The sequence below is a fragment of the Acanthaster planci genome, linkage group LG02 (genome assembly GCF_054643075.1).
Source record: "Acanthaster planci isolate LZ-2023a linkage group LG02, COTS_SCS, whole genome shotgun sequence".
In the NCBI taxonomy this organism is placed as follows: Eukaryota; Metazoa; Echinodermata; class Asteroidea; order Valvatida; family Acanthasteridae; genus Acanthaster; species Acanthaster planci.
In genome coordinates this window covers 5003210-5021690 of record NC_141778.1, presented here as the reverse complement: position 1 = coordinate 5021690, position 18481 = coordinate 5003210, and the positions used below count along the sequence as shown (strand labels likewise).

Here is an 18481-nt window from a genome sequence, read left to right as displayed (position 1 = left end):
TTGTTGTTGGTGAGTCTCGGATGTATACCAAAGGGTGGGAGACTGTTCCACAGGGTTTGCAACAGTCACTGAGAATGCCCTTTGACCATTGGTGCATGACCACTAGTCGAATTGAAGATGGAGATGTGTGTGATCGAAGGTGGATGTTGAAATGTTGGGACAGATGAAGTTACTGAGGTACCGGCATGTCAGAGTGAATGTACGGACGAAGCGTGTCAACTGAATTCACTGGGAGATGGGGGGGCCAGTGCAGAGACTTATGGTACATGTGATATTGCATGATTACAGCTTATAATCAATGTAGTGTTTGCATGTAGTGGACACTGGATTAGAAATGGTGCAACAAGTTACCAGTTTTATTTGTATTTGAAAGGCTAGAGGTTTGGACTCATTCACCCAGTCACCCTCCTCACCTGTTGTCAGTTATTGGATAGATGATACCTGTACATATACATGTACTGCTGGCAATACTGAAGGTTGACAAACGACTTGGCTTAGTTGTTAGGCCTGTATATCAACCTACATGTACCTATCATGGTACACTCTTTTAATAGCCACAGATGAGTGTAATACAGTACATGCATGTACCTCAGAGCCAATGCACTCAATATGAACCATATTTCTTCACAGCCTATAATGATCTGTTTCCATTTGTTGTCGAAAAATGTTTGATACTTACGTAGAAACCACCTGTGATACATCACACCCCTCCCCTTACCCTTCCCCTACGCTTCCCCTACCCTTCCCCTACCCTCCCCCGTTGGTACTTTGTACATGCATATGTGCCTTACTCACTGTGTGATCACGGAATCACAGTTCACCAGATGCAAGTTACATGTAACTTTGATGTATTATGAGACAGTGGTGCCTTTCTTGCTTAGAGTGAGTCAGAATGTTTGGCACAGAACTACCCAAAAGGTTTAACTTACATGTACATGCATCTCATATAAATAGTGTGCAACATGTGGCCATTTTTGTATACCGGTATCGGTACATGTACATGCACGGTATATGTACATGTACATGCACATGTATAACATGTACATGAAGCTACAAGAGGGACACGTACCAGTATGTTATACATGTGTATGTATGTATGTATGTACATGTTTGTACATGTATGTACAATGTACAGATACATGTATGTGCATTATTTAAAATTTGCGTACAGGTGCAGGTAATGCCTTTGTCATTGCAAACCATAGACTGCATGCACAGTCAGTGTACAGGTGACAAGTGTTGAGCATCGTGCTTGAGCAAGTGAAATGTAATTGCAAACCATAGACTCCATGCACAATCAGTGTACAGGTGACTAGCGTTGAGCAGCTTGGGCAAGTGAAATATCCTTCAGAAGCTTAATGTCCTTTGGTTGCAGTGCGCCCTCTGTTGTTACTGAGTGGGGTGAAAACTCTTGAATGCATGACTGTAGGGGAAAGGCCCAGTTGAAAGGGTTAGTGGAAGGTGGTCAGCTCTGGATGGTTGGGATTTGCTGTCTGATTTACTGCTAGTTGGTTCATACATGTGCATGTACATTGTATACAGATGAGCACAATCTTTGGAAAGTTCATTCATCGCCTCAATATGTTTATTGATGCTATTGAATTGTACACACCATGACAGTTTGTTCATGCAAAAACCACTGTTTACCCACCCATGTTGAGCATTTACATGTACATGTATGTGTCAGAGTGACATCATTTCATAGCAGAATTCATCCTCTTTAATATCTTGACTAGTCATTTTGTAAGGGGGATAAAGCCCCTCTTTCCTACAGAACTCAACTCACTCACCTCACCACCCTACATGTATGCGCCCACGTACATGTACATGTACTGGTACGTGTACACACATACTTGTACACGTACTGAGGTAGGCACGGCACCAGATTATTAGACTGGGCCGAAGCAGTCATTAGCTATTCATAAAGCAAGGAGGTTGGAGTTTGCTGTGGGGCCTGGGGATGGAGGTTTGTGAAATTCTGACTTAACAGCGACAACGTGTGAAACATATTTGTATTACCGGTACATGTATATGTACGTGGACCGGTACATGTACATTACTTGTGTCGTGTCTGGAGAATGTACAATATGCATTCGTGATCAGAACTGCCCCATACTGTACATACGGGGGTGAAATCTTTTGGTGAATTATGGCTTTGCAGTGTAATGAATACCAGTGATAATGGATATTTCCACCCTTGTGGAAAACCTTTACCCAGGTAAAAAAATGGGTGTTTTATTTGACCACATTTCAGTGGAAATCAAAATTTACCTTTTCTCACTGCCTTTTCAATGGCTGGTTAGAAACTGAGTGGCATCGTGGCTTTACTGAAGTGATTTCAAAATTTTCTTTTGTGACTTTTACAAAATTATTCAAAATTGCAGGTGTTGACAAAACCTCAAAAAGGGCTTGAATACACCAGAATTACATTCTGATTTCAGCCAAGTGATCAGGAACAGTTGACATACACGTGCTTACATTATGTAAACTAAATGGACACGTATGCTGGACCACAAAGATTACGCAGTGAAGCACTGCTAAAGCTTGGTCACTACAAAATCAAGTGGCAGATCCAGCATACATGCATGTACAAAAAAGGATGTACCCAAATTGGATGTGAAACTTAAAGATACTAGTACTTGTATGATGAAGGTGTTCACACTGTACATGTACATGTATTCATGTATTTGTTCATCTGGCTGGAAAATTCAGTCTATTTACTCAGTCCACTTGACAACATAAGAAACGGGAAACTTGACCAGACATGCCTCTCCAAAATTAAGAATTAAAAACAAGGAATATGTGCCTGGATTTGCCAGTGGCAGACTCCTGTGGAGCCCAGAGGATTCCTGTATGATTTACAGTGTGGCACCCAGAACTTTGCCATCAGCTTTTTAACACTTCATGGTAAATCACACTTCTTGAAACACAAATCTGTCATTTTGTTGTCAGAAACGCATGATGAAGCACTCCTCTTTAACCCTCCTATTTCAGCAGTCAAACTTCTCCAGAAGATCCATTCGTCTGTGCGGCTTTGGCATCCTGCCCAGGCGAACCATCTTTCTAGGAAATGCACTGGCATGTATGGATATTTCTGCTGCAGCTGTTCATGAATTACAGTACAGCATTATTGGAGCTATAAATAAGCAATAAACTACTCTGGCAGGCATTGGAATACCCAACTTTGGATCAGTCAAAAATTGAGATTTTCCCTTCGACCATGTTGTGAAAGGAATCGTCAGTGCTCATTTGTAGGGCAATGAAATCTTTCACCAGCAGCGAATAACAAATTCCTGCTGCAGTTGGTGTCAAGAAATGAGGGCAGGGTGTCTTGTGGGGCCTCTTACCTGATTCCACCAAGCAAGGACTGGGGCTGTGAAGCGTGACACATGATAACCTGCAGTGCATCAGGTGCTACTAGGTGGAGCTGTTACCTGATGCTGCGGTTAAACCAAATGCATGTATTTCCCCAGCATATTTTCTTCTTGAGCTGCTTGTTGAAAGGAGACATTGCATTGCAGGTAGTACAAGCATCCACATGTTTGGTGGGGAGAATGCCTTTGCTCGGGTGCCTGGTACGTGTAACCTCCACCGTACCTTGTACAGGTACGTGGATGTTCCCCAGCGTGTGAAACAGTCACATGTGTCTTAGTCCTTGCTCTGTGGTTCGGACTGCAGTTGTAGTATTCATCAGGCAGTTGTGAGGCAGATATTTGAAGTTTGAACCAAAGTGCACCATGTGCCGGTACACTGTTTGAGTAGTCCGCTGGGCTTGAGTTCATGTACACTGGACTTTCACCACATACTGAACATGTACAGTATCCATTAGTGCATGGTGCTAGGTTGTAATAATAAGGAGATGATGGCATAGTTTTCTAATGTGTGGGTTAAAAACAGCTTGGCATCTGGTCACTGATCATGGTTTCAGCTGAAGAGGGTCTGATTATATTTATCAGTGACCAGACCCCCTAGTAGGTTTCGAAATCATATCTAAACCCGTTCCTACTGTTATCTTGGTTCCTATTCCTTTTCTGTATATTTCGTCCTGATGTCCTTGATGTTTTGTGAAACGCTCATCTAGGCCATGTCTGTAGTGTTTCAGATTCAATTCCTTGGGGTTTGTCCATGAGCGATGGGTACCCTCACTATGGCAATCATCACCAACAGTTGAATAAACTCAAGCCAAGACAGAACAGCATGGCACATTACACGTACCAAACATTTTTCACACTGAACCTGCCGTTCTTTAACATCTTCACTGGCGTCTTATTTAATTCAGAACCATGTTTATTTACAAACTGATGTTTCTCTCACATCGTTCTCTGAGTAACATCTGTCCACAGAAGTGAATCCATTCGTTCAGGTCTGGGATCTGCTAACCAGCATCTGCTGGCTGTACCAAGATTGTACTGACCCTTGAGCGACAGATCTTTCCATATTGCTGCCTCACATCTGTGGAATAGTTTCCTTTTGAACCTCTGGTCCATCAGTTCATTCAAAATGGCACTCGAAAAATACATGTACATGTACGTCTATGTACATGCACTTTGCGTTACATCTTGTGTATGACACCAGATTGCAAAGACATGTACCGGTACATGTTCATTGTACATGTACTTTAGTGTGCTCGTATGGATGTAGTTTTTGGGACCAGTATTTGTTTTTGTCTGTTTGCTTTTGTGGTGCCAAGAGCGTCATGTATTATTTGGATGTGTGCACTTTATGAATGAGCATTATCATTGATGTGATGCTTCTTAGTTGTTTACTTGCAATTTAAATGACTCGCAGGATGGACTTTTGACAAATGGGAATGGTGCAATTATGGTACGTGTTTGTATTTAATGTATTAATGTTCATCAGCTGGGTTGCACTGTAACATCGAGCACTGGGAAAGCGTACTTAGAGTCAACAAGCATCAACAAAGCGTCAACAAGTTATTCAAGCACATTTATTCTTTTTTTTTTTCATTTATAATATTAATTAGGTTCCTATATACAGTGTCTTATTAAAGGATCATATCTATCTGAAATGATATTTCAGTGTTGAAATTTGAGTGACAAAGTCAGGTGTGCTTGTGCAGTCCGACTGCATGGCTGCCATCTTAGTTTTGCATGGACAGCAGAGTAAAGAAAGATGGCGGCCTCTGTACATGTACATCGTGAAAAATTTTCATTTTTCTGTGAGAATATGGAAGCGAATTCAATGTTTTTCTTACACTAGCAGGTCTTAGAGTCTCTAAAATATGATAAAACCACTTTTAAATCTTTAGAGGGCATGTTCAAGTTGTTGACGCTTTGTTGACTCTACGGTACTTGTGTGTCTTGACGCTTATTGATGCTAAATCCGAAGCATGTACATGTACCTGTATGACGTTGATGCCAAAGGTTGAAACATTGATAGCAGCCACTGTTTGGGTGCCATGTGAGGTACTGTCTGTGCTGTGTTTCCCTGAAAGCAAGATACTGAAGAATAGCACAACTGCAGTACATGTATGTACAGTAATCCTTTCATGGGTAGGTTTTGTTATTTATGTGCACGATGTGTGATATACCAGTAATTTCCATGGCACTTCAACCTGTAACTTGTAGATCAGTTAACTCTTAAACCTTTGACAGAATTATGTTTTGTGCGCTTGCTTAGAGAACATTCTGGAAAGGGTGTACGTGGACATGCATTTCATTAATTTTTCAAACCTGGTTGGCAAAATTGTAATTTGAGGACCAAATTAAAAAAAAATCAGAATCCATCAATTTGCACAAATACTTTCCATCCACCATCCACTAACAAGTACTGCATCGTGTCTTCTTCCTTTTTAACCCCATGACGATGGGAATTTCTTCTCGAAAGCCGACTTCAAGAATTCCAGCCTCATTTGGCCACTAAGGCCACCTGCCAAACCGCAAATTCTCGGTTTGTGGCCCTGCGTGCTCTGCACGCTTTGAATTACACGGTGAAAAGGCTGGTTGTTCGGTGGCATGCGGCTCTGTTCACGCTTCCACCTTCCCGTTGCCTCTTTTCAAAGTGGGGACTATTGTGAAGCTGGTGATTATGATGCAAATTTGGTCTTTTCATTTCTGGGCTATGCACAAAGACCAATTACCATATATACAAGAGCCAGGGTCTGCCGTCTTTCACCATGTTCGGTCGAGCGGGGGCCGAGAATAATAGCTGAAAAGCGGGCTGAGGATCTCAATTTTTTCGGCGTGTCTAGCCACCTCCCGGCGCGAAGGGGTTAAACATGTACATGTACTGGAATACTGTATTATCAACCATGAGCAAAACATTGAATAGCTGATTCATCTTATCAATTCACAAGCTGGGGCATTTACAAGGAAAGGAATAGTGCATTGACATGTGCAGATAACATCATGTTGGTTTTTTTTCTTCTTGTCAGTTGAGGTACGGTACATACACGTACACGTATGTACAATACAGAGCATGTGTAGGCACGGAGAACTTTGCATAGAATATGCCGTGGCATATGACAAAAACAAGTTTGACACTACTTGAACCCCTTCTCCCAAGCCACACCCACGTCAGCTGTATATATCAGTGCAGCTTTTAAATGCTGATATGATGTTTACCATCCCCAAATGCCAGCTGAGGCTGCAGACACAAGGCTCTCTGCCAGATCTGTTTGCTGGCTCAGGCCGGTTGAATCCCCCCCATGCACGCAGCCTAAAGGTCAGGGAAGGTTTGTGCACTGCACTGCAGGCTGGCAGGGCACCCAGTGTACCCCACAGGATAGTGACACACAGTGAGGAGTTGTGGACGATGTCAGACTTTGATCGATTCGCGGGCATTGGGTTGTTACTGTAGGCAGCCAAGGAGGAAGTGAGGGGACAGGTGCCCATTATACATGTACCGAGAGGGATATTGCTGGAGAAAGTTGTATGAATAATCAACCTGAAGATAAGGCTCAATGATGAGACATGAAAACTCTAGCCATGCTAAATCCAACATTATTCCATGTGATTTACATGTACGCTAGCCTTTGAAGTTTGTCAAAGCCATGATACACTTTACAACTGTACTATGGGGCGCCATAGGGCCATAATTTATATTTTATTAAACAAATGCTCTCAACCAAAAAGAAGCTCAAAATTTAAAAACAAATCATAAAAAACTGCATAGACAAAGGACATCGAGAAAATAAAAAGGTAAATTAAAACAAATGACAGAAAAATGAAGCAGAATTCTGAATCCTGCTTTGTGAACAGCATTTACTTAATAAATTACGAGAACCTCAAACGATTAGAAAAAGGAAAACAGACAAAATTAAACATAAAAAGACAGAAATAAATAATAAAAAACAAAACAAAACAAAATGATAAAAAAACCGAAGAAACTAAAAACAAAACTAAACATTCAAAGGACAGAGCTTAACGATCAAAGGACAAAAAGAAACGAACTAAGTAAAAAGCAAACGTTGAGGGCAGCAATTGCTGACGCTATGACAACGCGTAATCCGATCTCCAATCCAGTGTGTCAAGGAAGTCATAGCTCGTTGTTGCAGGGCTTGGACTAGCTGCACCATAGAAACAATCTCATCTGGGTCTATGCACTGACACTCACATATCCTAGAGGAGGCAGCGTTCTTACGGTTGTGCCACCGCCAGTGCTGCCAGTAATACTGATGTAACTGCATTGGTGCTGGAATTTGGGGGGGATGACTGCCCGGCCATGAAAATGTGAAAAGCGGGGAGTCGGGGGTTACACTACACTAAATACGGGGCGATGTTCTTGATAAAGATGTGTTTATGTAAATTCATTCAGAATCTAATCTTACATCGGCATGGCAGTTTACAGCTTTTAAAAATTGTTTCCCCTTTTTCGTGATATTTCAAACATAGTCGTTTGGAAATTCTAGAAATTCTCCACAATCTGCTTTAAGTTTTGCTCATTACAAAAAAGTGGGGGGGGATGATTCGATTGCTAATCCCCCACCTCTAAAATGTGGGGGGATATATATATCCCATCCCCTGGGATTTACGCCCAGGTATAACTGGGCATAACAGAAGTGGGCCCACGCCTACTGGCATCTCAACTAATGTTAGGCCTGGTGGTAGGCCGATACAGGAGGCTGAGGGCCTACCACCGCTGACATCTGTTGGTGGTAATGCATCCATATCTCTAGCACTCTTTCAATGAGCGTTGAGTGAATGGTTTGCGGTCTCCTTGGTTATCATGACAAAATCGTCTTTCTATCGATAACTAAACTCTCCCAAAGTAACGAGCTATGACTTCCTTGACACATTGGATTCGAGATTGGATTTACGTGTGCTGTCATAGCGTCGGCAATTGCTGCCCTCAATGTTTGCTTTTTACTTTGTTCGTTTCTTTTTGTCCTTTGATTGTTTGGCTCTGTCCTTTGATGGTTTAGTTCTGACCTTTTGATGGTTTAGTTTTGTCCTTAGATCCTTTGGTTTTGTTCTTTGATCGTTTGGTTTTGTGCCTTTATTATTCATTTTTGTCCTTTTATGGTTTATTTTTGTCCTTTGATCTTTTCCTTTTTTCTGATCGTTTGAGGTTTTCATCATTTCACAAATGCTGTTCACAAAGCAGGATTTAGAGCTCTGCTTTATTTTTCTGATATTTGTTTTTAATTTACCTTTTTCACTTTCTCGATTTTCTTTTGTTTGTTTTTAATTTTTAGTTGTGTTTTGGTTTGGAACATTCGTTTTGTAAAATATTAATTTTGGCCCTGATGTCGCCCCATACTGTACCGCCAGTACTTTTGTATGTACTTTTATATTTACAAATAGGTCCTTTGTGAGACATTTTGTGGTAAATTTTTCAGCATCAGGGAGACATTGGCCTTAAGGGAGACATTTCAGTGTCTCCCTATTTTCAAGCTACCAGAAGGAGGCCAAATTTTACTCTCCATATTTTGAGAGATGATAGTTTAGGGCCTATAAGGAAAGCATGCAAAGTTTGGTTTAGATCAGATTAGGGAATACTGAATTATGGGACAGCAAAGTTGGAAAAATTTTGAGCACGTTCTTATGGAAATGTCTCCCTAATGACCCATTAGCGGTAATTATTACATGTACAATGTATATGTACACCTGTTCATGTGTGTGCATCAAATTTTTGCATCCAACTGAAATTATTGATTATGAAAAACAAAATGTGTCGATTTGTATGCACACACAGTGTACACTTATGTTTGAATGATGTATGAATGTGGTATGGTTTGGAATAAATGTAGAGATACCGGTCCACATCTGACTCAATTGATAAACAAATGCACATACATGTACGTGCATGCACATAATATGAATTGCAAAATACAGTCAGTGTATTAGATCCACATGAATGTGTGCATATGCCAAAGGGTTGTTCTCCCCATGTACCGGTACACGTACATGTACATGTAACAGTGTGCAGCATACATGTACATGTACTTTAGCACTGTAATACTCATATCTTGATGCAAATTAGAGTTGTAACAGTACTCTTAGAATGTACATGATTATTATACCAGTACATGTGTTAGTACATGTACAGAAGTCCTTCTTTGCACAGTTTTATGTGTTAGTGTTCGTGTATTGGGTTAGGCACATGTACAGTACATTTCATGTACCGGCATGTACATGCCTTTGTGTGTTGTCTGCAAAGCTTGAGCCATTTACATGCTACGTGCTACATGTACGGTCTGTATTACTCCAGCGGGAGACTGCATAAATGTATTTGTCCAAATAAACAACTGCAGCATGTTGAGTGCATAGACCACAGTAAATCACAACTTGTATTTGCCAATAGATTCTGACTTTGTGACTTGAAATTCCTCAACTTCATTAGTGTCAACCAAAGGAGCAAGCACATGTGCAGGTCTGTGCCTGTTTTTTTAACTCTGAGAGACCAGGTCTCATCATAACAGAGACCATCATTTCATCATAGTTGAAAAGTCGCTGGTGCTTTAAGTGCTACAACTTAGGGCGTAAAATGTCTTTGTTGATGTTTGCATTTGTTGCAGACTCGATTAATGTCATAATGCATACCGTACATGTACAGCACTGTACTCGTGTTTGTCTCATGTTGGATTTTGTGTTTCATCTCAGAATGTTGATTCGACAGAAAAACATGTAACGGTACATATACCATTGTGTAAAGTTATGATCATTAAAAAAAAAAAGAAAACTACATTGTGCTCTGCCAATACAGTTTCATGTACATGGGTACCATACATTGCTACATGTATCCTTAAACTACAAGTACTTGTACATGTACCTGGTAGCTGGCATGTTCTTCATAAAATGGACCAAAAGGCAACTCCAGATGTCATTTTTCAAAACTTCTAAAAGAGTGACTTTGATCATGTAAAATACAAATTAGCACCTTCAGATTTATAAAATGATTATATTAGGCATAATATGTACTTATGGTTGACATTTGGTTGGTTACCAGTGCAAATCAAATGGAGTTGAATTCATTTAAAGTTTTATGTCAAAGTGTTTACACCAGAGGACTTGATTTCAAAACTTCTCTCAACAAGAAGGAGAGTACAATATGTTCGTTGTGAACGTCATATTTGACAGAATTTTGATGACGTTCGAGAATTTTGACTGGGTTGATTTCAAAGGTCAAACAGGCCACGATGTAGCGAAATGTTTCTCTAACGTCACTGTGAGAGATTGATGGAAGCCGCAAAATCGCCACGATCGGTATGTTGGACTACGGTTTTTGGGAACATACTTGAAGAAAATGTGATCGGTCCAGTCGTAAAAGGATTTACGTTTTTTTGAAGCTTGTGTTGTACATCGATGTATGGATTTTACTCGTTTTTCATTGTCAGGCCAATTTAGACTAAGTTGATGGGACATTTCTCTGCCTCCACAATGTTAGTGGTCCCCACAAAATTGGTGTAATGTCTGGTACGTCCCCTCAACTAGGGAACATGTATTCGTGTAGCCTACATGTATGTACAATTATGTATGTGTGTAAATTACAATGGGCAAGAAGCTTTGCACTGATGCTTGCTAATATTTGATTTCCTGTGACTTAGTGAATTTTGCCGGCCATTAATGAACATGCTACACTTTGGGGCTCAGTGGAACAGTCACATAATATGCATACATGTACACGTACATGCTGTGTACATGTGCTAGTACATAAAATGTGTCCCAAGTCTGCATACATGTACATGTATGTACTATACATGTACACAAAAATGAAAAATAAACACCTTTTTTGTGTAACCTTTGCTCTACGACCCTATAAAGGCAAATTTATATCCTGTTTTTTACATTACGCTTTTATTGTAAAATGTTAGGGATTGTATTGAAGTGCTATACATGTACATGTAAGCTCTATATCACCTTTAGTCTGGCTTTTCCTGATCCAGCCATAATGGTTCTTGTATTGATCACGTCCGGTTGTGTATTACCCTGGCCAAAAAAAAAAAAAAAGAACCAAGAAAGAAAGAAAAAAAAGTTGATCTCAGGAAATGAAAACCGAGTATTGTTTGCTTTGGAATAGCCACCCATATTAAGAGCCCACGCTCGGCTCTTGTGACATTCTGTAATGTCTACAGTGGGCGTGTTTGTGCAGTGTATCCATGTCAAGTTGGCATGATCAGTCAGTGGACCCTACTTCCCCTCGCTGCCATTGCTTTCATTGCTTTGATTGATCGTCTCCGATTGTGGTCAGGAGGCGCCCGTAGGCCTACCACCACTGTCATCTTGCTGAAGGAGACATGTTCTAAGTGACTGACGGAACTGGTCAGTTTAACATGCTTGAAAGACTAGCTATCGCATACAGAAAAGCAGCTGTTCATATGCACGTCGATTTGTACTCACCCAGGAATGTTGTAGGGTTAATTGTAAGGGTACATTTGATTTGTTTAAATTAAAATAAAAATGCATTGGAAACACATAAAATGAAGACTGCACATTGAAAAGTAGAATGGAGTGTTTGAGAAAATAAAGTAAAAAGGTAACTTAGCACATGATGTAAATAATTCAGAAAGCCTGGCAAATTGTTGTCACGTTAGATTTTATTAGTTACTGGTACGGTAAGTGGGAAAACTCACTGAGGATATGGGTTGCCAAAATTGTTAAACTTTGTATCAATTACGGGCACATGAGTAGAAAGTTCTGGAAAAGAAGATTGAATTCCAAAATCTCCCAAAGTCTTGTATGTGCACTCAGCAAGTACATGTATGTTGTATTTTGTTGAGCAGCACTGAAGTGTAGCGTGTGTATGAGTCTGGTTGGGGCCAGCCTGTATTATTAATGTGCAATACATACACTCATGTAAGCTCTTGTATGGGCCGTTGATATGGTAAGGCTACTAATGTGTTGAGATGAAAGTGAAAATGGTCACTGTTGTGATGTCAATCATGTTAGTACACACAAAGATGTTCATGACTTGCCTGCAAACATGATAAATGCGCTGAGTGTCACTCATAATGGACATCACCTTCCTAGCACCCAGGAATGGTCTTTGTTGATTTTTTCAAAATATCAATTAAATTTGCATTTAGTGGGTGAATGAATGAGCTTCACTAAAATCTGAACTAATATCGTTTTTTTTTTTTTTGCAGGGGTTGGCCATTACAGATAAATACATTATAAATGTCGCCTGCTTTTATTATTTTTTTTGCAGGCTGTCCTATCTGCTGACCCTTGAGTTACGCGAAAACCTCCTGAAGACACTGCCAGAGTCGCTGTCCTTCCTGGTTCGCTTAGAACTCCTGGACCTGGGCAGCAATGAGCTGGAGGAGCTACCGGAGACCTTGGGGGCACTACCCAACCTGATGGAGCTCTGGCTGGACTGCAATGCACTGAGCTCCTTGCCACCGGTAAAGCCTCAGATCTCAAGACAGAAATGGTCGGAATGACATGTGCATCTTTTCTAGGCAACAGAAGCCCCCTTTACGGGCAGCACTCTCAAGTAGCGTCACGAGACACATTACTGGCTTTTAGTGGGAAATGAATGCTTTCTTGGCCTTCAGTCTTGGCCTATAGTGCTCGTCTGTGGAAATGTGACAGTTGCTGGAAAATGGATATGTTTCATCTCCAGTTTCTGTCACAGGTAGCAGCAAATACTGGTCTTGTGAATGTTGGCGAAAGAAGCCCACACATGGGGACGGAGTAAGTTCAGAAATGCTCTAAGTTGTTTCCTCTCCGGGAAAGGTGTCTGCGCGAAGAAAAATCTTGCCATGTTCTTAGCTCTTCACTTCAGGATTCACGAAGAAATTTCAGTGTTCGGGTATTTTTTCCTTTGCTCATTCTCTGTTTGCCTCTAGGAAATTGGCAACTTGACCAGGTTGACTGTCCTGGACATCTCTGAAAACAGCTTGGAGAGTCTCCCTGATGAGATCAGTGGTTTACAAAGCCTAACAGACCTTACCCTCTCACAGAACTGCCTGGAGAAATTGCCGGATGGAATAGGTAATAACAATGTTAAGACTACTAAGGGAAAAGACGTTTGCAAGCTTTCTGTAAACTCATCTATAAACATTGGATGTCTGGCAACACTTGTCTGTAGCATACAATTCATTAGTATTGCATGCTGTCCGACACCAAGGTTCTCACTGGTTTATTCTGATTGGCTGATGCGTGATCATGTGTGGTTCACTAGTGTAGGCTAGCGCATGACATTTGCATGAATGCATGCGAAGACATCAAGCATGTGTATATTCCCGAGTAAAGCACCCGGTGGGATGCTAAACTCAAAATTGACTGGTTACAGTGTTCTCACAAGGAGAGTACAGTGAACAGCAACTCAAACACTGAATCTAGGGAAACTAAAAAGTTCCTTTAATTGTTGAATTGTTTGTCACATCGCTTAGTCATTGGCTTAAATAAAAAGAGTTCAGTCACAGAATCCCAGAAAATTTCCTTTCCTTATTTTACATTTTGGACAGAGGTGTGTCACAAAACACACCTGCCACTGGCATAATTGGGTCACTCCTGCACATCTATTCCTCCCTCAGGCCTGTGGGTCCCTTTACCTTGGCCTCAGGCCTTTAGGAATACCCTTGGACCCTCTTTTGGTTACTCACAGTCCCTGGGGATGCTTAGACATGCACTAGTAACCTCATTTGCAGTCCATGCTGGAAATGTTAGCCATTTCTAGAGCTACCGTATGACTACCGGTGTATCCAATGTTGAAAGTACATGTACATGTAGCATTATTATGGCCACACTTACGTGTGTGTACATGTGAGGATTTGGTACATGTACATGTAAATGTATGTACTTGTGTTTGATATGTGCTGGTACATGTCGCTGTATTGTATGTATGTACATGTATGGCATGGTTAGGATTGGAGATTGTCAAGCAGCTCTTTGCGTTTGATCTTGTTACTCCTTGGAATAAAAAATGCTGTCAAGATCCTCCCCAGTTACTTTAAGGAATCACATAGGGGGCTGATGTGTGAGTTTGGCAATTCCCAAACATTTAACCCCTTGACGACGGGAATTTCTTCCCGAAAGCTGAATCCAAGAATTCCAGCCTCGCTTGGCCACGAAGACCACCTGCCAAACCACAGATTCTCGGTTTGTGGCCCTGCGTGCTCGGCACGCTTTGATTTACACGGTGAAAAGGCTGATTGTTTGGTGGCATGCGGCTCTACTCAAGCTTCCACATTCCCGTTGCCTCTTTTCAAAGTGGGGACTATTGTGAAGCTGGTGATTATGATGCAAATTCGGTCTTTTCATTTCTGGGCTATGCACAAAGACCAATTACCATATATACAAGAGCCAGGGTCTGCCTTCTTTCACCATGTTCGGTCGAGCGGGGGCCGAGAATAATAGCTGAAAAGCGGGCTGAGGATCTCAATTTTTACGGCGGCTCTATCCGCGTCCCGGCGCGAGGGGGTTAAAATGGTGTCAAGTAGGGTTTTAGTGTGCACTAGCCCTAATACCCCATCTCACAAAAGTTGAGTTGAACAAGTACTTTCACACTGCCTTTGAATACCATGGGCGTGGTACCTTCAGGTGCATGACGCAGTACAGGATATCCTGGGTGTGGGATCTGGAGGAATGTGACACAAGCTGGGCTTATTTTGGTTGGGTGACTGATATGATGTGCTTATGTACATGTACCATACACACCTGCAGGAACATGTAAGGCTTGCTCACCAGACCTGGGTTTGTATGTCTGGGCTAATCTCCCACTTTGGTAGCTACCAGTTTGCTTTATTGGCATTACCGAAAGAATGCATCATTGCACTGTTTTAGAGCGCAACAAGAGCAGTCACTACTTCACAGAGTATTTGGTTCTGTGTGTTAGCCACACGTGTGTGCACATACAACTCCTACATGTAGCTTATTGGGTACAACAGTTGGCCATTCAATTGAGCCACACATACATGAGGTATAACCGTTTTGAATAAGCCATGCCCCTTAGATACATGCAGTTCCCAGTTTATTGGGCACAGTAGTTGCACATTCAATTGACTTGTCCACTGATTTTGAGTTAGCCACGCCCCTTAGTAAACCCGATGTAATTTGTACTTGTCTTCGTCTCAGATTTTGCGTGTTCCATGTCCATTTTGTATCATGATTGGACAGTACATGTATTTCACTGGCTGTGTTGATGCAATTCTATTGCAGTAGGTCAATAGTGAATGAACAGCAGTTAATGCTAAACATTTTGTTTGCTGGATTTCATTTCACGCAGTGGTAGGATAGTTTTCAATGGTACAATTTTTAAAATCCAGTTGCTAATTACTAGAAAGGATGAACTTAATAAATGCATAAATTTGGATCCCTTGCATCCTTGCATTTTTTGCAGGCAAACTTAAAATGCTGAGTATCCTGAAATTAGACCAGAACAGAATCATGTCGCTCCCGTCGTCCATCGGAGGGTGAGTATCGGATGACACTGTTGCCAGCACCCCCAAACCGGGGGGAAGGAGGTTGTAGTATGAGCCGATGCTGTATTCATGAGACAGCAGTGCATTGTGATGCACTGTCATTTGTTAATGTCATGGATCAAGGCTGTCAGCGCTATACAGGATATTTGTCTGCAGTGTTCTGCGGATGAATAATTGCAGCGTTGAGTTCAAGGTGTCTGTTGCCCATTGCATTTCCATAGGAGATGCTTGTAAATGAGGGTACCAGCCTGTAACGTCTGTAGGTTCTGATGTCCGTTGCATTTCTACTCAAGATGCTATTCATTGAGGGTACCAGCCTGTAACAGCAGTCTAAATATATCTCTTTTCCAGTCATTGTGTTCGATGTTTTCTTAGCCTTCAGAAGTTTTCGTAATATTGACTTTAAAAACACAAGCATCCCATCAAAGACACCCACATTTATTGTCATGAAGCTTGTACTGTAATGTGAGTTTGAGTACAGTACCCAACCGTTATATCCTAGCATTTCATCAAAGGACCTTGACAATGCTACGTTCCTGTTTGAACAAAAAGCAAAATTATTCCTTGGGGGGCACCTGATTTTCCATGAAAATTAGGTTTGAGTTTGCCGCTGAACCTTGGGCCAATTTTACAAGCTTCTTTTGGAAAGTTTAAGCAATGAATGCTTTGTCAACTACTTGACAATTTTGCCTGGTACCCAGGACATATTTTGTGCTCAGCTTACCAGGGAAAAACCCACCAGTGGTCGACAAATGGTGGTTACTCAAACAGTCCCTTATTGCACAAGTATACCAAGCATTGACAAGATTTCAGTTTCAGTAACATGCAACCAGACTACCATTTACATTTTGTAAAAACCGTCGGGTGGCTTGTGTTCGACTGTCAGAGTAGTACATTCTAATTGCTTCTACAGGGGAAGTTAGCTGTGGCACCGGGAGGTTGCTGAGCAATTCAGTTTAATGCATTGAATTTGTCGCTCCTGGGAAAAAAAGTAAAATGTCAGGCTTGACCGCTGTAAACAGCCTATTGATATGTTTATTTTTCAACATGAGAAATGGTCTATCATGCATCTATATATGCATGGTCTATCCCAAACTCGGAAAGACCCAATGGGTGTTAAAACCAATTTTTCGATATTTCCTCATCCAGGTGCAGTACAAGAAAAACATGAATATCATATTGAAATCAGTACACTTAAGTGAACTGACATTAATGTGCGACTCATTTGCGTTATTTCATTTTGCATTGGTTTTTTTTTTTTTTTCAGATGTGAGAGTATGACGGAGCTGATTCTCACAGAGAATATCATTCAGGAGCTTCCTCCAACCGTCGGTAACCTGTCCAAACTAAACAACCTGAATGTGGATCGTAACAGACTCCTACATCTAATACCAGAGGTGAGACTCCTGGAGCCAAGCGAAATGAATGTAGGGGGGGGGTAGAAGGGGAATAATAATAGCTAGGGTTTCTTAAGTGCTGCCTGGTTTAACATTTGGAAAGTTTTCTCCGTGATTTTTACCTCGGTGGTTTGAGGAAATAGCCCTATAGATTTTTTTTGGTCAATAAACTGTGTTGTTTCTATTTTGAGTGAAGTACCTGTCTTCAGCAAGGTTTCAGATTTCATGAGTTCTGAGTTAGAGAAAAGTTCCATGCATTGACAGGATGATAGTTTCATAGTCTTTGGTTTATAGACGTCAGTGTAAATAAACATCCACTTTGGATACCTTGCTACAAAAGCCTTATAAAGTAGAAAATAGATTCACTTAAGATAAAAGTTCAGCTGCAAGACTCTGTGCTCACTGGTTGTAGCAGGTTACCAGCCTTACTGTCTCCTGGGCGTGACTGTATGTTTTCCAGATCGGCAAGTGTTCCCGTCTTGGTGTCATCTCCTTGCGAGATAATCGTCTGACAAGGTTACCCCCTGAGATTGGCATGCTGAAAGAGCTGCACGTCCTGGATGTATCTGGTAACCGGCTGGACTGGCTGCCTATTCAGCTGGCCAACTGCAACCTGAAGGCTCTCTGGCTGTCAGAAAACCAGGTGAGGCAGGAGACATGTCTTGTCATGTCACTTTGAAGGTTTTTACTGACTCACATCCATTGCACACAGTTGAAGAAATTGATTGAAATACTGAAACAGTGTAGTCAACACACATGTCAGCCAACAGACATTATTCACATGGAAGCCAGTTTCAATCTTATTCCTTGAATCTGTTTTATAAATTGCAAACTGTCAATGAGGATGGCACCAGACTGTTTTATGATTGCCTTGCTTTCCAAGCCTCCCTTTCAATATTGTTTTAAACCGGGCTTTATACACTAAGGTACATTTTGTATGTTGCTCTCTAATTTGAAATTGTTTACCGGAGTAGACAGGTACTAATTTGTCATGAAATTTCATTGTATCGCTTTCATTTCTACTCTCAACTTTCAAAAATGAACAGTGAACTCTGCTTTCAATATCATTACGGCTGACCCATGAATAAATAAAGCCCATTGGGAAAATTTTTGTGAAGTGATGGTGCTAAGTCACACGTTAGTACAGTGCTCGAGGGCAGAGCTCAAGTTCCTTTGAGGATGAGGTGGCAATTGCTAATTCACACTTTGGTTTCAGAGACTGGGGCAGTCTCTAGTCAGGAGTTTCTTGGCTTGC

General features: G+C 41.2%; 1 protein-coding gene across 9 annotated transcripts in view; it reads left to right on the top strand.

The window, feature by feature from the left end:
- Positions 1-18481, top strand: part of LOC110989494 (protein scribble homolog) — a 101139-nt gene that overhangs the window by 41245 nt on the left and 41413 nt on the right. For all 9 annotated transcript variants that reach the window (XM_022253916.2, XM_022253912.2, XM_022253915.2 and 6 more), the window contains exons 5-9: positions 12610-12805; positions 13253-13397; positions 15748-15820; positions 17097-17226; positions 17687-17869. In XM_022253916.2, the coding sequence (XP_022109608.2) occupies positions 12610-12805; positions 13253-13397; positions 15748-15820; positions 17097-17226; positions 17687-17869 (727 nt within the window). The remainder of the gene's footprint in view (positions 1-12609; positions 12806-13252; positions 13398-15747; positions 15821-17096; positions 17227-17686; positions 17870-18481) is intronic.